The sequence below is a fragment of the Pollicipes pollicipes genome, unplaced genomic scaffold (assembly GCF_011947565.3).
Source record: "Pollicipes pollicipes isolate AB1234 unplaced genomic scaffold, Ppol_2.1 Scaffold_7231;HRSCAF=8579_pilon_pilon_pilon, whole genome shotgun sequence".
Classification (NCBI taxonomy): domain Eukaryota; kingdom Metazoa; phylum Arthropoda; class Thecostraca; order Pollicipedomorpha; family Pollicipedidae; genus Pollicipes; species Pollicipes pollicipes.
This window is the reverse complement of record NW_023597034.1, coordinates 11364802-11386775: the sequence shown is the minus strand read 5'-3', so window position 1 is coordinate 11386775 and position 21974 is coordinate 11364802. Positions and strand designations below refer to the sequence as shown.

The window sequence follows — 21974 nt, the reverse complement described above, 5'->3', positions numbered from 1 at the left end:
AGAACATTGACATTGTCGGCTAAGCCCACAAACTCAGTACCGTTTGGAGGAATATGGGCTGGCAAAAACGACAGAGGTTAGCTGGCAGCTTAAGGCGCGATAAGCTCTGTGCTTGGAGGACTGTCGTGATCCATTCTGCGCTTACCCCGGAACACGCCTGCGTATCATGGGCCTCGGATCACGAATCACTGCTCCACTCTTCAATCATTTTAAAGAGATCAATGATGCCATCGCCGAAGCAGCCATGCCTGGATGCCCGCAGGACGGGAAGACTGGGAGCGAGAGCTCCAATGTCCTGAAATGTACATTTGTGAATATTTTGGGAGCCGAACATGTTTATTCAAGATGGATTTGATGCCTCTGCTCTCGGTGGTGGCACACTGTCATGCATTAGTTATGTAGCTTCTGCCTGCACTAAAAGAATAACTTATGTCATTTGAAAATGGAAGAGTTGAAGCAATCTTACGAAGAAACGAAACATTTAAGTTAATATGCATGCGCTCTTACGTCAATGCTCAATGTTGCATGCGAAATGAATTAAACAAAATAAACCGGAACTCAACCTTGCATAAATCTGAGTATACTGTACATCGCAGTAAATCGTGCTAGTGCCGGCCTCCAATGCCTCGCAATTTGCTGTGCTTCACACTTGACCCCGGCACCCAGCACGTCCTAAAATACTGCACTATTAATTGAGTACGGGACAATATGGGCGCCTATATTGAAAGGGAATGGTAGGGTAGCCAATTACCCAAGATGAAGTTTGATTGTCCCGGAGGTATTGCTCCATCAGTCACAGAGGTCCAGGTCAAACAAGGTGCTTGTTGGTTGGTGCCTTGGTTTTGATGGCTTTTTACTGCTACCAGCTGAAAACTTATTGAACAAACTCAGCCTGTTGTTCACGTAACCCCTACATAACTGCTTTTGTGAGTATGTCCAGTCAACATCGAGTGTATCCAGCTCCATGCAGAAGTGATGATTTGTGAGTATATCCAGCACTGTGCAGAAATGATGTTTTGTGAGTATATCCAGCTGTATGCAGAAATGATATTTTCAGTTCCTATGAGCTCATTTTTGGATGTGTTTTTTCGGTGTAAATTTATTCTATGTATCGATTTCTACCGGTGTCCCGGCATCTTCCACACCGGAAGGTTTGCAACCGTGACAGCGAGTTTTTGGAAAATTATTCGCATACAATACAAATCGAAATACAACACGAAAGCAAAACAACGTAGAGTGGTGTGACGGCTGTGTCCTCTCTTCCACCTGCTCCTGCAGGGCGCGTACGTGACTGTGGTGTCCTCTAGTGACTGACCGTCGCCTCCATTGCAGAGGACGAGGAGGAAGAGCGGCCGAAACGGGTGGAGAAGCAGCGGTACGATGGCTGGTACAACAATCTGGCCCACCCTGAGTGGGGATCAGTGGGTGAGTACCGCAGCCTCGGACGGGCTGCGATAAGTGCGGATACCTGCTCTGGTGTCTGACTGCAAGAGTGGATCCAGCATCATGCCTGGTTCCGGTGTGGCAAGGAACAATTTGTGGACACAGCTTGATAACCTTAAGTATTATATGTATATGTATATGATATATATATATATATATATATATATATATATATATACATAGATCATCACCTTAAAGCCATTCCCAAACACAGAAAAGCCCTCTTTGTTGTCGTAGCGTAAATGCAAACCGGTGAGACCACTGCTTTTTTGGCAATGGGCGCACCACATTTTTATCATAATTGGCTTTACGTGTTTAGGGTAGCTAAAAATAGTTCGATTGGCATATCCTATTTAACATATACGTGCATTTTCTACTGGTACTGACTTGTGATTTTCAAATGATTGTTGTAGAAAGGGTGACATGGTTTCCTTCCTCACGAAGTCATTTTATCCTCACGGTCCATCGACCGCAGTCCATTGGCTGTGCAAACTTTTCATAGTACATGCCCATCCAATGAAGACCTGCAACATAGTTAAGAATTCGCACGTGGCATGTTCGGCTTTACTAGCTCGCTTGGAAGCTACATTGCTCTTACACTTACACGAAACTCTTCTCGTCCATTGGATAGGCGGTTTCGCTAGCACTGTTTGGTACCTGGGTGTACACGTCATTCGTAAACCCATAGCACATTTTAGTGTACTCGGCGTCACAAGGTCTAGGATAATGTGCCCAGCGGGCAGTGCTCATGCCCCGGCGAAATTAACTGCAGCGTGCTGCGATGGCCTCGTCGTGGCCGTTCGTTGCTCTACCCCGCACGTGGCCAGAGGAGAAGCATGCATACAATGCCGCTCGTGCTGGATATTGCATCTCTGAGCGATACATAAGATTGCGTGTGTGTGACACCAAATCGTCAGCGTTACAGTGCATGGCAGGGAATACGTGGCGATGGATCCTTGTGTTAAGTTAATTTGATTGCCGTTTAGCCGATGACTGTACTTATTGCCCTGACGCTATTTAGCCGATGACCATACTTATCGCCCTGGCGCCATTTAGCCGATGACCATACGTATTGCCCTGACGCTATTTAGCCGATGACCATACTTATCGCCCTGGCGCCATTTAGCCGATGACCATACGTATTGCCCTGACGCTATTTAGCCGATGACCGTACGTATTGCCCTGACGCTATTTAGCCGATGACCATACTTATCGCCCTGGCGCCATTTAGCCGATGACCATACGTATTGCCCTGACGCTATTTAGCCGATGACCATATGTATTGCCCTGACGCTATTTAGCCGATGACCATACGTATTGCCCTGACGCTATTTAGCCGATGACCATACGTATTGCCCTGACGCTATTTAGCCGATGACCATACGTATTGCCCTGACGCTATTTAGCCGATGACCATACGTATTGCCCTGACGCTATTTAGCCGATGACCATACGTATTGCCCTGACGCTATTTAGCCGATGACCATACGTATTGCCCTGACGCTATTTAGCCGATGACCATACGTATTGCCCTGACGCTATTTAGCCGATGACCATATGTATTGCCCTGACGCTATTTAGCCGATGACCATACGTATTGCCCTGACGCTATTTCTCCTCCAGAGAACATGCAGTAAATGCTTAACCCAACATGTATAAAGCTCATTTTGCAAAGAGAAAATCCAATCAGTATTGTCCAGAACCTTGCCACCACATTTCTTGACACGGACCCTAAATCCTCATGCATAATTCGATACTGGTTATATTCTCGGTTAAACAAAAATGGCAGTGATGTGACCATTTTAGTTTCATGTGAACACTGCACCCCCATGTATATGATATGCCTTTTCGGTCAATTAGAATGGACGCGTGACCTGTGGGCAGCTTCATAAAGCAAAAGTCAACTCACGCCGTGTCTTTAACCGGGTCATATTGTCATACCGCCTGAAAACCGTTTTGTTTCACACATTCCTCAAATTGGTTGACATTTTAAGCGTCAAAATATCCGGTGAAATTGGCCTGCTTTAGGCCACATCCCAACTCAATGCCATCTTCAGGTGGCGCAAATTATAGGTTCGCTCTATGAAGTCCACAGCTGTTCCCCTGGTGGCCTCCGATGACCAGTAGATGCATCTTGACAACCGCTAAGGGCAGTGCCTCTGCTCAGGATGGCATACGGTTGTCGGGCAGGGCAGGTGGCGCCCGGGAAGTCCCATTCCTCGACCGAGCCTCGCAGTCGCATTCTCGCTGGGCGAGCGTCACGCGTGACTACCGCAGCAATGTCACAATGGCCCGCCGCTCTTTCCAGTTCACTGTGACGTGGCAAAGTTTGCATTAGTTGTGATTTGGCTTATAGTCCTGAGGGAATTGACGCTTGACTAAGCTGCGCAGTGCATTGTTCAGCTGCTACCAGGACAGTAAGGTCTCCCAGTGGTACAGCGCGCGTCAGCCCGGCTCTCCCAATGGTACAGCGCGCGTCAGTCCGGCTCTTCCATTGGCACAGCGCGTGTCAGCCCGGTTCTCCCAGTGGTATAGCGCGTGTCAGCCCGGCTTTCCCAGTGGCACGGCGCGCGTCAGCCCGGCTCTTCCATTGGTACAGCGCGTGTCAGCCCGGTTCTCCCAGTCCCAGTGGTACAGCGCGCGTCAGTCCGGCTCTCCCAGTGGTACGAGGCGCGTCAGCCCGGCTCTTCCAATTTCATTTGCCGCAATTCTGCCGTGGCGTTCTCCGCCCCCTGAGACGCATGGCTGCCGTTCACGCTGGCTCGCCGTTCCGGCTGCCACCCACCGGCGCCTCATCTCCGACGGCACCCCATCTCTCTGTGAGAGCGAATAGAGTGCTGGCGGCCACCGTCTTCCGGCTTTTCTGCTTGGAACCCGACCGTGGTTGTGTTGTTTTTGCTTTTTGTCAGCATGTGTAGGCCGGCGGCACCACCGTCGGAGTGGCCGGCGCGGCCGCCGCGATCGCCGCATCTGTCGGCATGGCACGGCGAGGCGGCGGTCGGGCCGGCGCGAGCGCGCGCGCCCGCCGGAATTAGAAAGTGTGCGTTGCGCGTTGCGCGTTGCGCGTGTAAGTGTGTGTGTTTGGGACGGCCGAGCGCCCGGGTTCTGGAGCGAGCGAATCCAGGTCGGAATGGGAGGTCGAACCGGGCCCAGTCTGGGTCGTGGCGGGGCGCGGCCGCCCTGCAGACGCTCATGGCCGGCAGGGGCCCGGTTGGGAGCAGCCGGTTGCCAGGGCGGTCCTGACCAGGGCTGCGAGTGCTGCGAGTGGTCCAGCCTGACGTACTGCCTATCGCCGTTTAAGGGATAGGCGACTGGTTGTCTCCTGAGGAGGCACTGCAATAACTCCACTGCATGACTGCAGTGTAAGCGCAATGGTCTGAAGTCTGAAAGGGCGAGCACAAGACTTGACCTCTTGCCTCTCTGAAACATAGATGCAAGGTCATGTTCTTGCGACCAGACCTTCCTTCTGCGCAAAGGCACAATTATATCTGAGATCGACAAGCAGTGACCTTGATGCTGACTGATTAATGGGGCGTGTCGGGCGCTTAATTGCTCTGATAAAGCCCCGTGCGCCTACGAATGTTGCGCGTAATATGTAAATTGCCCATCAAGACTAACATGCCCAGCAGGGAACCCTGTCGACGGACTGGTTTTGCGCACGAGCAGAGGCCAGCCCTATTTCGCCACCTCAGGACAGATCAACATGACGCCAGGCTGCCCCCACCAGCCAGCAGGGTCCGCTGCGGCCCGCCTCCGACAGGGCGTGAGCTCCTCGGCCGCGCCACGGGCGTCCGCCGCATCGGGAGAGCAAACATTGCGACAGCCGTTCGCGGCGCAGCTGAAGCCAGCGGCCGGCCGAGGCGCACACTGCTGCAAGCGGCGATCGAAGTAAGGCCGGCCGCCGCGCCCGATGGGCCAGCGATGCGGGCGCTGAGGCGCGCAGTTGGCCAGCGGCAACCCGCGCCGCGATCGCTGAGTCGGGGCCCAGTGACACGCCGGGCGGTGCGGCGATCACGTGCGCGGCCCGCCTCCGGTCGACTAGTTCGCATTGCGGTCACGTGCCGATCCGGGTCACTGGAGATGAGCGGCCCGTTGACGTCGGATTCGGGATTGCGCCGGCCTCGTTACACGTCTGACCTGCGATTGGCTCCATCGCGTCTGGCCGCGTCCGCCTGCGCTCCCAGGGTTTGGGTCGCGGCTAATGGTCACGGCAAAAGGGCGAAGCACGCGAGGCCTTCGTTAAATATTCTACGAATGGATGGTGTGAGGATCAAGATGTTGACGCGCGTGCTGTATGGATATCGAAGAAGGTTACGCAATATTCAAATTTATGGTAACATAATCGAGATCCCTCGGAAAAAAATACGCTTATGATTAATGATTGCGCTCTGCAGGCTTGCGCTAGACATCGTCATTTAATTGGCGATACGTCGTGAACAGTGTTTTCGTGCTCCTGCTTTCCCTTCAGCGACCATAAGACCACTTCTTCTGACGCTATCAACTCCTGTTCAATCAGGCGGCTCCTGCGCACCTCGTGGCGTAGCTCCCGTGCCAACAGTACGCGCAAGCGATGACGTCACGGAGCCGCGTTAAAGAGGTCAAATTGACGGACAACCGTATTAGGTGTACAGGGCCTTGATTCAAAGTAAACCAGATTCCACCTTTTCACAGGCGGTTGAATGGTTCCAACTTTTTGCAATTTTTTAGCGCTGCCCTTAATTGTGTCTCAACACATCTTCGTCTTTGTTGTGGTTGCGTGTGCATCCCGTGTGTAATTTTACATATGAATCCGCTTCTGATTAATTCATTTAAATAAGTTTAATGGGATAGAGTTAAAAAGCAACTAGATTCTGCAGGCAAGTCAAGGTTCTAACTCTCGTGTGCATCTCGTATCTCTGTACTACGCCAATAACTTCAGAAACAAATCGTGATACTGGCAGTGAATTGTAATATAATCCATCTAAAGCCCAATCAAGATAACTGCATGTATCCCTCTGAGCTGAAACGTTCATTTCTGACCCAGTATCTACAAGATCGCAGGTATCTCTGCGGATGTAAATGCGTTATGTTGCCTGGTTCCCACCCGAAGTCCTGTTCATATCTGCGTGGTCCGAATGGCAGACGGCACCGCGCACATCAACGCAGTCTAGATAGCAGAACTGGGCCGGCAGTCCCGTGGCAAGCCCCACGACACCCACGCCCGGACGGCATGTGACCCGTGCGTCACGTGCGGACTGCCCGAGCCATCTTGGCCGCCTCACACGCCCGGCGCTCCCACCGCGCGGATGCCGCGCACGCGAGCCCGTCCTCCACCAGCGAGCGGGCGGGCTGGTGCCGTCACATCTCCTGATCCAGGGGAATTTATGACCGTGACGCTAGCAGGGGCGTGTGGTTCTTCTCAGCTCAGCTCAGCTACCCGTTGGCCCGTTCCAATGTGCCTGAGTGTTTGCAGTCGCGGTCCGGAAGGGCGGCCAGCAGAGGCGGCGCATCGGACCGAGCGCGGTCGGGCGCCGCCCAACTGAACCGCTGCAGATGAGCGGCCATACGACGCCGGTCAACAGCTGGCTGGATAGCCATTGTTTGGTGTGATTAGAGCTGCAGCCGGAGACATGGACCGCCAGTTTTGTAGAATTTGGTAAAAGGGCCGGGCTCGGGTGGCCGCAGCATGTTAGAAAAGCGACAGGCGTGCTGTAGGGTCTCTCCATCGCTGGTGGTCAGGGCTGTGTGCATAGCAGCATCGCTTTGCTTGGTGTGATTAGATGGATTGGTAATGATGTAAGGCTTAATACAAGCACGATTTTGCTTTCCCGGCCTTTTTGCATGCGCCGCAGTTAATCTCTGTCAGTGTGCAGCGGTTCGGCACCGAAACAGCTGAGTGGTGCGGCCAGGGTTAAGCACGGCTGCACCGGAGCTTTATGCAGAGAGAAGTGTGCAGGACAAAGGTAGCTGCGTGGCGACACTTCAATAACACACGACCAACATTGGCATATCATTCGTCATGTTGCAACTTCAGCATCATTGTCTCCCTTGCACATATGCAGAGGTGATTCCCGGGCACACGCAGTTACCGTGTGTTGCACGCTTCGAAAGTCTCAACACAGCGGCTGCGTGAGGTGCTGGGTCGGCGCTAACGTCCGGAGTAGCCGTAGTGGCCGGGCAACTCCGGCACCGGCTAGTGTTTCTGGCTGGCGCGTTTTGAGGGCTCCTCGCTGCCTGGAGCGGTGGCGCCCCCAGGTGGCGGGGCCTGCTGCCCTCAGAACTCGGCCATTACTGGCCACTGGTGCTCTGCGAGAACGGACTGGGCTGTGCTACGTGTGGGAGTTGAACCCGTGGTCAGAGAGTAAACTGTACATGGCTTGGCGTCTTTCAGTGATGTCTGGCCGGCGGTCCTGGAGCCGTGTGATGCTTGGTTTGGCTTGGCACTGGTTTATTGTTACCTTGTGCTGATCTTGTGCTGGAGTCTTATGTCTCTCTCTTTTTGTAGTGAGACGCAGTGTTTGGTTAGAGAGGAACAGGCGATCACCTCACCTGATCAGCCCTTGATCGTGATGGGCATTTTCACTATTTTGTCGTCGTTGTCATTGGGGCTTCACTGGGCTACTAAGACCTCGCTGCTATGACGCCACATGTCTCTTGCCCTGGCAGGAAGGGCGTGTACTGTGGGAAATCACACTCCGAATCTCTGGTTTCGCAGCTATGCAGCTCGTTTTCATTCCTTTGGCCATTTTCTTTGACAACCATTATCAAAATACAACCATATCCGTTATCATAGACCACAAGATCTCGTAACGGTGGCTGCTGTAAATGCTTTAACTGAGTCATCCTACACCACAGTTTTACCTCCCGAGCTACCCCACTGTGATTTGGGCTGCCCGTGTGGGTATAAGCCAAGCAGTTTGACTCTAAGCTGCCCCGTATGTTTGAATTTGACTACAAGCTTTCTTGTGTGTCTTTGAGCCATCGTTCGTAATTCGGAGCCTTGCCGCATGACTATGACCTGCCCATGTCAGCCTGAGCTGCTCCATTTAAGTATGGGCTGTTCCATATGACTTGAGGTGCACCGTACCGCGATTGTCCCACGTGACGGGCTTCCCCGTGTGACACTGAGCAGCCCAATGACACGCTAAGACGCATCTGCTGGCTCCGACAAGCTGCTCCACGTCATTTTGAACTGAACCGTATTACTGTGAGCTGAATCACATTACTTTGAGCTTCCCCACGTGGCCACTATGTCTTGCATTACTCTGAGCAGACCCACGTGCTATGAGCTGCTGCGCATTACCATAAGCTGGCCCACGTGCTTTGAGCTGCTGCGCATTACCATATGCTGACCTACGTGCTATGGACTGCTGCGCATTACCCTAAGCTGACCCATGTGTTGTGAGCTGCTGCGCATTACTCCCAGCTACCTTGCAACCGCACCCTGCGCTCTCCTGGGATTTTTGACACTGCTTTGAGTCACCCCGCGTGACTCTTGGCTGCTCCCGTTTCAGACCAGCGTCTGACGCGGAAGACGCCGGCCTCGTATGCCGACGGTGTGTACATGATGGCCGGCCAGGATCGGCCCAGTCCCAGGAAACTTAGTCAGATATTCATGAAGGGAAGAGACGGCGTGCCCTCCCTGAAGAATCGAACAACCCTTCTAGTCTTCTTCGGTGAGTTGGTCGTGACAATCACGCGGTCACTTATTCCTGTGATGAGAAGCGTGAGCCTTGAATCGTGGCTAGGCAGGCCCACAGGCTGTTTTCTTATTTCTACCGTGAATCATGTTGTTGAGTGCTGCTTGTGTGTTATCAACACGTAGTTGTGTATTCAGTTGAGGGAGGTCCCCTCCCCCCTTCCCCCCCCCCCCCCCCCGTTCCAACTTGAGCTTGGGCTTGACCCCATTATCAACTTGGGTCCGAGAAGAACGTGCACCAAATCCGGAGAGAAATCCGTTGGCGTATGTTGTGGGTACTTTTCGTAATTTTTCACTTCTTGGTGCCCAGTTTATGTCGCTAAACTACACCCATCGTCTGTTATGATTTACAGTCTTGTTCGGCAAATAGCCCTGGCCAGAAAAAAAGCAAATGCTGTGCCGCATTTCACTGAACTGCACAGCCAGGCTCCCACTGCACCCGCAAACGCCCGTTTATGCCCGCAAACGTCCGTTGACACGACTCTGCCGACTAAGTCGGTGGTTGATCGCCGGTGGCATTCACGGAGCCCAGCAGTGCTCTGTTGTTATGTTGACCACTGTCCATCACCGACATCAAGTGTCATATCCTGGTTTGTCGGACCACCGTGCTGCCCTCATATTTGTGTGCACTGGTATGCCAGCTTAAAGCACGATTTACTTCAGAAGTGCGCGCAACGTAAATCCTGGACAATTTCGTGCTAGAGTCAAGAAATTGGTCGGCTACTTGCAGTGTTGCAGATTTAGTTCTCTGTTCACTGAAAAAAGGCCGACGTCAAAAGCGACGGAAAAACCAACAGTAAGGAGATATATTCGTTTGGCACAAAATAGACGTCTGGTGTTCCGTCTAAATTATTTGTCTGAGCTATCCAATAGTTTGTATCGTTTATACGCCAAAAGTGGAGCGAGTCAAGGTTACGACATGCGAAGACATGGCAAGGTTTGAGAATATATCACATGTTATCATTATCGACCACATGTCATACTGCATCATTTGGCAGAATTTAGCCAGGTACTCGCACCCCAGCAAATGCCCCATCTCGTGGCAGCATGTTGCTTTTACGCACATGGTGATTCTGTTGTGTTCTTTTTTTTGTTCTCTCGTTACTTTGTGTTGCATTCAGCCTGTTGTCATTGTACTTCTTGTCTTCACCAGTGCAGACACCAGCGCATATTGTGAGAACAAATTTTGCGATGAAGCCAGACAGCGCGGTTTTATTCCGGCTTCCACATGTGCTCAATTCATTGTTACTAACCTGCGCCTCGTGTCCGTCTTTAGGACAAGTTGTGTCGTCGGAGATCCTAATGGCGTCCGAAATGGGCTGCCCGATTGAGATGCACAAAATCCATGTGGAACGGTGCGATGAAATGTACGACAAGGACTGCAAGGGCGGCAAATACATGCCCTTCTACCGGGCCGGATACGACTCCAAGACCGGGCAAAGTCCAAATATGCCGCGAGAGCAGGTGAGACTGCTCTTATCTAGTGTGATCTGCTCTGTCTGGCATGTTGTGCTGGTTTTGCGTTTCACGATGTGTATTCACCTTCGTGACACCCGAACGCGATCGTAATATCAGTGATTTGTTTTGTTCAGCCCGAGTGCGGGAAACGCGACGCGTCTTTTGCGTGATGATAATTGCAGCATTGCAGACAAATACGTATGTTGTGGCCAGGGCCGTAGCTGAAGAAGAGTGGACATGACTTAGCCAATAAATCTACTCTAGATGGTGGGCAATTTTGCAGCGATTCGCTCGAAACACGCAGTAGTTCGGGGTAAATATGAGATTTGCCCCCCCCCCCCTCCCCCCCCCCCGCCTCACGTGGGGAAATTCTGGCTGCATGCTGGTCGTGGCAATGCTATACAAGGAACATTTGTAACGGGTTTGTTCTTTACAGCCGCACCCAGCCAGTGACAAAAACTGATCATGTGAAGGGGAAAATTGCTATTGCCGGGCGACAATTTCCCCACCGCCGTCCCAACACAGCGCGGTGTGACGCTAAGTGACTGACATTTCTCCTAACTTCCGGCAAAGCAGGCGACATTTTTACAGTATTTCACTGCCGTCAAGTCCCGGCGTTCGGTTAGATCTGCGCGGCCTTCAATGGCAGCCAGATAACGCTGTTATTACCTCTACCTGCTGCTGAGTTGTCTGAACCGTCTCCGTTATCAAGAATATTAACATTCTGTCAGACAGTGCGGCCCAGCCTCCTTGTTAAACCGAATGAGTAGAAAGTTTGACCAGCGTCGGCCGGTGTGGACGGCCGTTTTGTCACGTCCGACGCTGCTCCGCGTGGCGCCTTCTCTGACGCCGATTTCTCGGGATCAGGACCGTGCCACCATCTCGTTACGCTTCTGCACAGCGACTGCCTGGCGTTGTCAACGCCTGAACGCGCGCGGCCTGTTTCAAACCGCCTACTGCTGGCTGCTGCACAGCTGAAATGATGCGTTGCATTGGCCGGTCGGCAGCCTGCTTCGAAGTTCACACCGGCCAACTAACGCCGCAACATTTGGAAATGCAGCATGTTCGGCACGCAGTGCGGCAGCAGCGGTGTCTTCATGGCGACGGACGCGGTGCTGTGAAAATCGTGCTCGCCCATTCGATTTGCATCGCTGTTGTCGGGAGTCCAACGCCTGCGGTTTGCGACTCCCGGTGTGCTTGATCTACATTTTTACGACCTGTCGACAGCGGCAGGGATGCTTATCTTGACGAATGGTGGCGCAGACACGCGGCCCCTTTGCCCCCTTGCTCGCGCAGCGACCCCTGCCTCTCGGTCACCCGATCACATTGCAGAGGTGCCACGAGCATGATCCGCCCTTGCCGAGCAAGGGCGGATCCAGAAGGGAGGGAAGAACTGCTAACGAACCATAAGCCTCAGAATGACCAGTGTTAAAAAACAGCGGTTTATTTCTGAAATTAAAATGATATTTTAGAAAATTGTAGGGGGGAAACTTCGTTTTAAAGCACTGAGACAAGAACCAAAATCACAACACGTTTTTGAACTTCGGACCCCCGAGCCGGCGTTGACCCATCAAGGTGACGCTCTGGATCTGTCGTCGACGCTGGGGAGAGGTGATCAGCCAGAGCGAAACGCTGTCCAATCTGTGCTTTCAACGTTACCCAGCAACGACGCACTCACACATGCAAACACCTCCACTTCCACTACTCTTCTACTGCGAGCCTCTGGCGCGTTTCGGCGCTCGGAAAGATACCCGTATGTGCTCGCTCCACATGCCTGTCAGACTCGGCGAACGCTGCTGGCTCGCTCACACCAGCCTGGGAGATGCGGTACACCGTGTGGGAACAATGCAGGCGGACGCAAGGTCGGGGGCTGCACGCTGGGAGGCGGCCGTTCGCTGTGCATCGTGCCAAGGCCAACGGCAGGGAGCGGAGCTCGGGTCGGCTCAGCTCAGCTCGGCTCGGCTCGGCTCGGCTCGGCTCGGGTCGGCTCGGCTCGGCTCGGCTCGGCTCGGCTCGGCTCGGCTCGGCTCGGCTCGGCTCGGCTCGGCTCGGCTCGGCTCGGCTCGGCTCGGCTCGGCTCGGCTCGGCTCGGCTCGGCTCGGCTCGGCTCGGCTCGGCTCGGCTCGGCTCGGCAACACAACAGCTGTGTGGCTTGCCGCGTAGCTGAGCCCCGTGTGGTGCAGCGCTACCTGTCACTTTGCTATGTTTGAACAGAAACTGCTCCCACGTACACTCCCTCACGCTTCGATGATGCGCCGACAACGGCGGCGAGCAGCGCGCGTTAGGCGTGTCCAGATAAATTGAGACGAAAAAGCATGTTCACTTCAACACCACTCCACGTGAGTTTGTGAGCAAAAGCAGGGCGCGTCATCCGCTTGCTCCGTGTGCGGCTAGATAGTTGTGGCCAGAACAAATGAGGACGTGGTTTAAACTATTGTTTCCTATTTAGACCGTTGTAGACATGTCATAGAATGCATTATGAGCATCAGGTAGCAGAATCGGAACGGTGTGTGGCGACTTGCTTGCGAGCATTTGCAGGTTTTCTAGTCGCCAAGTCAGTTCGTAGAGAGCAGGCAGGAAACATGGCGTAATGCGTTTGCAGTCTCACGATTTACATCACGTACTCACGCGAGAGCTGTAGGTAATGCGGATCATGGTCAGGAGTTTGGCTTCAACACGCTCTAATGTTCGTCATTTGGCGCGTTGGCTACCGCAGGCGGCCGGACGGCCCGGAGGCCCCATAGAAAATTTGCACTCCCCAGCATGGCCTTTCACGCTTGCCCATCGCAATCGCTCAGTCTGCCTCACCTGATGGTTGTGCTGGGCGTGCTAAAATATCTACCACAGAAGCAGTGATTCGTTAGAGCAGAGAGGGCTTTGCCAAAGTTAGCTAATAATGTGTTAAGCTACGAGCCGTCAGGATGCCTAGGCGTTCTGCTTCTCGCGATATTCTATCACATTTCCTTTTCCGATAAAAAACGTGTTCATGATTGTGTGCACACATGCAATGCAAGCAATAGCAAGCAAGCAATGCAAGCAACGCACACGTCCTTTGCAAGCCAGCGCCGCATAAAAGGACGTTAATACCAGTGTTTTCTAGAATTGCTGATGTCAATCACACCCTTCTGTTAATATCAATAGCAATCACATCTGTGGCTACTTCAGGCTCTCCAGACTGCAATCGCGCATGTTTTAAACCTGTTCTGTCTGCCCCTCAGATAAACTCCAAGACCAGTTGGATCGACGGCAGCTTCATCTACAGCACCAGCGAGGCCTGGCTCAACACCATGAGGTCATTCGAGAACGGCACATTCCGTTCTGACGCCGGCGAAATGCCGCCCAAGAACAAGGAGCGCGTGCCTATGCTGAATTACCCCAGCCCGCACGTGCTCAAGACCCTGTCGCCAGAGCGCATGTTTTGTGAGTACCGGCGGGCACGGCCGCGGACAGAGCCGTACTATTTGGCCGGACCGGCTGACTGAGCACCGAATGGATGACTGTGCCAAGATAGGTAATGGAACCTATAACCACAAGTGGGAGTTGCCACACGGTGCTGGCTGCACCGAAACAAAAAACACTGAAAAGGCTGCCACTCACAACGGCGGAAGTGCTGATTGCCACTTGATACGGGCATGCTACTGCACGCAGCGACCCGGTGTCATGTTTTGTTTTTTCTGAGTCCGACTAACTCGGCAATAAAACACGGCAGCGTGGCGGAACTGCAGCGCGGATAGGTTACTCGCCCCGGACGGAACAGAACCCCACCCGTGAACATACCCCCAGCCGTGTGTCGATGGGTAATGTGTAATAGGTGATGGGTCACTCATGATCTGACCCTTACCCATATGGCAATGGGCTGTACCTTCCACCCATGAACGGGCCCCAGCACATATGACAATGGGCTGTGGCTTCTACCCTGAGACGAACCGGCCAAGCCTTCCATCGCTGCTGGCAGCTTGCACTGTATGTTGCATGTCAGTCCACGGTCATCGCAGCTTACATAAGATCACGGAGAGGAGATTCCTACGTTTTTCCATCGCCGTCACGCTCTATTTGCGGTCGTCGGGCTCGTACTGAGCGGTCTTGTTAATGCTCTGGTGTTTATTTGATCCCGACCCGAAACATGCAATGCGAACGCATACATGTGGCTACAGTTATCAACAGCTACCGGGCGAATGGGCTGCGTCTGGAAAACCTGCAGTCTCAGCTGCTTGCATACCTTGTACAATTCTCCCTAACAATATGATATAAAGTGCAGTGATCCACTTAAAGTATAGTGGCGGAATTCGGGGCTAGGCCGACTGCTGAGCCAGTCCGCTGTCTGATGCCGGCCAGCGATACGCCGGGAGGCCCTGGGGCGGCGCGATTTCACCAGGGCGGCACGCCGCTCCGTCCTCCGTGACGCAAGGCTGAGCCTCAGCCGGGGGACATCGGCCCACGGAGCGCGCCGGGCGCGCCAGAGCGGAGCGCTCGCCGCCATTCCGTTCCATTCCGTCCCGTCCCGTCCCGTCCCGTCCCGTCCCGTCCCGTCCCGTCCCGTCCTGTCCTTTCCTGTCCTGTCCTGTCCTGTCCTGTCCTGGCCTGGCCTGTCCTGGCCTTCCTGTCCTGACCTGTCCTGTCCTGTCCTGTCCCGTTCTGTCACGCTCCGATGTCAGCATCGAGAGCCTGGTGCCGTGCTCCGAGCGCGTAGTCTGACCGCCGCGACCACGGCGCCGCACGTACGTAGCGCGAGGGAGGGGCACACGGCCCTGGAGTGGCGGCGGCGGTGACGCCACGTCAGCGGCGCGATAGCCCCTCTCCCCGCTCCCTCTCCGGCACCGGCGCTGACAGAGGGACCGACAAGCTGGCGAGTTGCGATCGGGCGAGAGGCGCTCGGCTCGCAGCGGTGCAGCGTGGCCAGACGGCACCACCGTGGCACGCCCGCCGCCGTCGGAAGGAATACTTGTCTGAGAGGGCCGAGAGGGGTGATGGATGTGACATGTTTATTTGCCTATGCTTCCCAGATTAATGACAAGCACCATCATTCTTGCCTCGTAATGAGGCGTAAACACGAAGTGCATTCAAACATAATTCGTAGGCAGTCATTTTCTCCGTCTGCGGACGCCCGGCCGACGCCATAAATTCACATCGGATTCGAATCGCCTCCCCGCGGCTCGCTCGCGGCTCCGAGCCAGTCATTCATCAGCCGCTCGTGACGTAACGCGCAGTGACGTCACTGCGAGACGCGCGGCGTCGTCTCGGCCGGGATGCCTTCTGCGGTGACGATGCTCCCGGATACGGCTGGGGCGCGGGCGGGCGCCGTGCCTGCGTGGCCTCTGATTACGCGTCTGGAGCGCGCCGCCACGCTCCGAAAGGGATGTCAGAGGGTTTTCCTCCCGTCCCGGCCAGGAAAAGCGGCCGCGTTCGTGCCGGCTCTCTGACGAGATGGGCGCGCTGGCCGGCCGTATCGTGATGGTGTGGAGGATGATCGCCGCCTTGCGTGCCGCACCGCCGACGCTGTCTCGCACCTTGAGGTCCAATTTAGCGGCCGCCACTGCGGAGCGCTGCCGTATCCGTCTCGGCCGTTTATTAACGAGAGGTTCTGCAGTGTTCTGAGGAAAATCGCTACCGTTGCCCTGGAGTGACTGCGTATGCGCGAGACTGGAAGCCGCGTGTCTAGACATGGTCGCGAGGAACGGCTTGAACCAGCCTCTGACAGAGAGAAACCGTCGCGGAAAGGTGCCTGATGTAATCTGGGCTGCCCCAGTTTCTCGCTGATCGTCAACGATACTTAGGCATTTAGCCTGCTCCCAGAGGGTCATGCGCGCAGATGGAGTCCTTTGGTGGAGGCCACCGCGCCATAAGCACTACGTTGGGTATACCATTTGGCGCTAATCTGTCTGCTCGCTCTGCTGACTGGCTGTTCGAATGACAATGCACCCGCCATCGGGTTTCTCAAGAAACGGTTGGCACTGTCGCCGTATTATACAGTAGTTGGCTAAAGCTATTTCAGCGATTTCGTTTCCAGGAAAATCACAGCTCAGGTGGTGTCGCAGTGCTGCTCGTTTAAAATGCTGACTGGCAATTTCGAAGGCATGCGTCGGCATAATTAGCGGCTTCAAGTCTTATGTGCCGCTAGCTTTGCATGTGCAACAGCATGACAGCATGCAGTGCAATGACACTGCATCGCATCATTTAAGATGCGGTCATCAGCTTTATCTTATGTCATTTGAACTAAATAGATAGAATGATATCTACTATAGGTGACCGTTATCCGACTGTTTTCACTTACATCCTAGGCTGCACTATTGCCAAAAAATCTGCGGTCGTCTGTGTTGGCGAGAATGCATTTTCATATAATGCCTCTGCTGTCAAATACACCTGGCTGTAGCGTAAAATTCCGCATAGTTTGAAAGAGATTCGGTGGTTTATGGTCTCCACCATACATTTTTTTCTGTGATAATAATTACATTTTTACCAGCATATCCTGAGGCAGGGGATGATACTCGTCCTGGGCCATGGACGCCTGAGTTGTTAGCCTGATAATATATGATCCATTTCCACTAGCACGGAATCAGAATGCAAACTGACTGATTGATAGCCGGCTGTTTCGACAACGTCCGCGCAGTGCTAACAGGACAGTCAGCATTGGTGCACTGTACGAGGTCAGGAGTTACTGATGTAGTTTGAGTTCTTGATCATATATTGCTGGTTAATTATATTTTCCCCGGTTCTGTCAGTATTTTTGTCCGACAGCTTTACGTTATGTGGCACGCGTTTTTAAAGCTGCAGAACCAGGAAGACGACGGCACCGGTTACTTGGTGTTGTTTCTATAAGCAATCGCTGTTTGAATTTCTTTAGCTTGTCAAGGTCGATAGATGCTTAGGTCAACATTAGATATCAGTAAACCTCGAGCCCATGCCTTTTCGGATGAGCTCAGCATGCTGTGCTGAGCGACGCCGTCCTTGTGTTGTGTAGAACCTACTTGCTCATGAGCAGATGAAGCCTCCGGCGCTTGGACTGTTCGGTGGCACCAGTCGAGTACATTGAATGCGATCTCACCTTGCAGTTCACGACGCGGTGTCACGCGTCGGACGCACAGACAGAGTGTGATGCTGGAGGATAGTGATGTGCGCTCGCAGCAGTGCAGAACTCGGCACAGTTCTAGACGCATGGTGCCAGAGCGTGAGATGGCTGGCGCTGGCCAAGGACAGCAAGCTCATATGGCGGCTGTGGCGGTCACAGCTGAAGTGTCGGGTCACCCAGCAGGCCCCCTGCAGTGGGTGTGGCCCTGGTGGGTCCGCTGCCGCGCCCAGCCACGGTCAGAACTTTGACTTCAGTGCGTGGTGGGTAATGGTGTACGCCGTAGCAAACGAAGCTGTTCGCTTCGGCGGTAGTTTCAATGTCAACTGCCCTTAATTGAGGCTCGTAACGCTAACCCACTGAAACGCTGAGTATTTGATTAGGAAATAGGTTTCGTTAGTTAATTTATTCACTATTAATAAATTAGCTTTGCGAGATACTGGCTACCAATGCAGGATGTGAAGTCAGGTGTGTCGGGTGTCGTGACGTCGTGTGGAGTTGATGGCAACGATAGTTTTGTGTACAAGAACACAAAGAAAAGAGGTGGCATGTGCCTTTTCTATCCAGTTACGAGCTCCGAAGGCTAGTGCCGACCTGCAGTGTTATTCGTCCCGCAAAGACAATGCAGACTTTCCCTCCTTGGCCCAATAATGAGTCGCGTGCACGGCCAGCCAGGGCTACTCGTCTGCCAGTCTTTGTTAATTAAGTTAATGATCACCCCCGAATCACGAGACTTGAAATCAATAAACGCAATGAGCCAACAGGTACTATGCCGAGCTACTTGGAAATGAACTTCGCATTTCATGACGGCACATATAGCTAGGGCACCTGGCGCTGGCGGCGCAACTGCAATCAATTATCTTTAGCTTGTCGCCCGTGGATAGCGTGAATGCAAATTGAGGCAACTTGAGTTTTAAGATAATTGGGGCATTTCGTCATGTGATCGATTCAGCGCTTTCCAAACATGATTTCATGGCTTGTTGTACTGCGCACGATGCATACCTCGTCAATTGTTCGGGGGAAGACTAACATTGGCATGCTGTTCAAATAACTTGCGAAAGATATTGATGCCACCGCATCCCGTAAGCGGACATTTGCACTTCGAGCTGCGGAACGACAACCCACAGCGGACAGGAAGCCGAAGAGTGTTCTGGGCTATAGGAAGATAGTCCTTCCTTTGCAATGGCGGTCAGTGCATTGGTTGAATATTTGCGAAAAATTTATAAAATGTCGGTGATATTTTTTGCTTTATGAGAACATTACTGTTGCAAACAAGTCACAGCGAAGGCAAACAATGTTCTCGCGCATTGGAGAAATGAAGCCAAACGTGATTAACGTAGGATTATTTGCCATATCTATTCCTAGATGCCCGAATCCCTCAAATTGTAACGTCACGCAAGCAGCGCGCCACGCCACGACCATCGCCGCTTTTTGGCGCGCTCCGCTGTAACAGGTGGTCAGCGGCGGAACACCTATAATCTTCGCGCCGTGCCGCGGCGTCACCACGCCTTATGCTGGCGCTCGGCCGGGCGCCGGCGTGGGCGTGGCGACACAGTGAATCAGTGCCGCATAGACACCAGCTGCAGCGCAATGCGGAATAGGTGGCGGGGCTGGAGCTGGCCGCCAGTGGCGCGAGCAGCCGCTTCCAGTCAAGCGGCACGCCCTCCATTGACCTTGTTCCATTTACTCGGTAATCATTGCGACAGGCAGCCGCCGGGAACGGTAGGGTGACAGAGGCGGCTCAAGACGGCCGGTGTAGGGGCAGCCGCCGGGAACGGTAGGGTGACAGAGGCGGCGCAAGACGGCCGGTCTAGGGGCAGCGTGCCGGGCGAAAGGAGCCCCCTCGCCGCCCCGGAGTATGGCCCCGAGCTCGCCGGCGCTGGGGGCGGATGGCTGTTGCCATGACAGAGCAGTGTAGGGTGGCGGTTCCACTCTCGCGTCCCTGACAGAGCAGTGTAGGGTGGCGGTTCCACTCTCGTGTCCATGACAGAGCAGTGTAGGGTGGCGGTTCCACTCTCGTGTCCATGACAGAGCAGTGTAGGGTGGCGGTTCCAGTCTCGCGTCCATGACAGAGCAGTGTAGGGTGGCGGTTCCAGTCTCGCGTCCATGACAGAGCAGTGTAGGGTGGCGGTCCCAGTCTCGCGTCCATGACAGAGCAGTGTAGGGTGGCGGTTCCAGTCTCGCGCCCCTGACAGAGCAGTGTAGGGTGGCGGTTCCACTCTCGTGTCCCTTTTCTGCAGTTGGAGGCTGCATTCCACTGGTAGGCTAGCACAGTGTCTGCAGCCGGCTTCGGAACCTGACGGGCTGAAAGGTATTGGCTCAATTGGTCTGTGTCAACGGGGGGTCATAGAAGCTTGTGACGCGAGGCGGTGTGCTTGTGCGTGTGCGTGTGTGGTGTGCGGTGTGTGCCCACGAATTCCGTAAGCCGGCCTTTTCTTATCATGTTGTAAACATGATTTATGTAAATATCCATAGACATTGGCGTTGTCGCAACTTCATACATCTTTTCGAAAGCATACAACCGGGGGCATTGATTCAATGGGCTGACTTGAAACTTCCAGTTTCGTCTAATTTGCTGGCTTATTCATGTTGGCCCGCTTCTCTTATCACACTGAACACCCTACGATAGCACTCTTCTCTCTCAGCGTGCCCACTTCCTCCCAAGGTAGACGCTTCAGGCTTTGATCGTGCGGACGATTAAACCGGACATTCGAAAAATGGAAGAAAATTGTGAGAAAATGCTTAACAGCAGTCCCACGGGTGCTGGACCTCCTCCTGCTATAAGCCTGCTACAGAACTTCGAACATGAAACTGCAAAAGTGCATCCAGCCTACACACACTGCTTTACATTGAACTATGCGGGGCGGTTGTTGCTCATTGCTGTTTTCCGTTCATCCATTAAGCATGATTTCAGTTTGCTGCCTTGATGTGCATGCATCGCTGTCCTGTGCATGGCGATGAAACGATACAATGACGTTGGAGTGGACTACAAGCAGTGCACTGGGTGGAGATCCGATCTCAGCTGCTTGTGATTTGGAAAGCCATATTTTTTTTCTTTTACTGATTCATTATACATAGCTCCAGTGCTGCTACTGTATGCTTCTGCCCGCATACGATGCATTATGGACCAGCGACAGGTGAATCCCCGCCATTTTTTATTGTACCTGATCCTCATGAAATGTGGTCTCCGGCTTTCACTCAGAAAATCTCGCGCGATAAGCACGTAGCAGACATCACTTACGATGTTTCACCTGAGACAAAAACAAGCGTAAATACAGTCGCGCACCAATTAATGAACTGTTTTAACAGCCGCCATGTGCTACCCGCTACGAAGCCGCACTGGCTCGGAGTTTTGGTGTCAGTACTGATCTCATCCGTGATACATGCTCGCGCCGAACCACTCGGGAAGTAAGCGCCCAAAGCACCAACTCTACGGCACCAAATCTGTATGCATGTTGTTCGCACACACGCTCAAACCTTTGCGATAGTGATCTTCACCACTTCCTCACAAGCTTCCGCGGCTGCTGCGGCAAGCGGAGACAGCGCCGAAATGAATGGAGCATCGCAGTACGTCCTGTCGTGCCGTGCAACGTCATGTCTCATGACTCTGACCCAGTGCCGTGTACCGTACATGGCTGTGGACAGTCTTCCGGCTTCCGCGTTGTCGGGTGCGCGGTCCGCGGCCTCGGCCAACATGTCCGGATATGGCACCAGTGGTGCGGGACCCGCGACTGACAACCGGCTGACCATGTCGCGAACACCAGCTGAGGATGTCACGCCCACTGCATGGCTAAGTAAGGGTCACCACGTGACGAACATCAACTGGTGACGTCATGATCCTCACCTGGTCACGTGTTGCGTACATGTGTGCGTGCAGAGCCATGCGATGCGGGCCGTATTACTGGCTCGTCGCTCACCTGTCTCCTGCTGTTCCAGTGCTGGGCGACGAGCGGACCAATCAGAACCCGGCGCTGCTGGCGTTCGGCATCCTGTTCTTCCGCTGGCACAACAAAGTGGCCTTACGCGTGCAAGGAGAGCACCCAAACTGGAGTGACGAGGAGGTGTTCCAACGCGCTCGCCGCATCGTGGTAGCCACCTTCCAGGTCAGTCAGCGCTGACCCCGAGGAGAGGCAGAGTGCATCCAGCGCTGCGGGCTAGGCCCCTGGGGTGTGGTAAAGTATGGACACTGCGGGTGGGAATCCTTGAGCGGAAGGAGGTGGGGTACATGCAGGTCAAGGAGAAGGATCCAGGACGAAGGGTGGGCAGACGTTTTGGAGATTGGGAAAGCCTCGTGAAATGTCTTAACGAAGTAGCGCCATGCCATCGTTGACG

General features: G+C 53.7%; 1 protein-coding gene across 1 annotated transcript in view; it reads left to right on the top strand.

The window, feature by feature from the left end:
* Positions 1 to 21974, top strand: part of LOC119109308 (dual oxidase) — a 65015-nt gene that overhangs the window by 22075 nt on the left and 20966 nt on the right. Inside the window, exons 2-6 of the mRNA XM_037232905.1 lie at positions 1333 to 1425; positions 8937 to 9098; positions 10398 to 10585; positions 13798 to 13999; positions 21579 to 21745. Coding sequence (XP_037088800.1) covers positions 1333 to 1425; positions 8937 to 9098; positions 10398 to 10585; positions 13798 to 13999; positions 21579 to 21745 — 812 coding nt within the window. The remainder of the gene's footprint in view (positions 1 to 1332; positions 1426 to 8936; positions 9099 to 10397; positions 10586 to 13797; positions 14000 to 21578; positions 21746 to 21974) is intronic.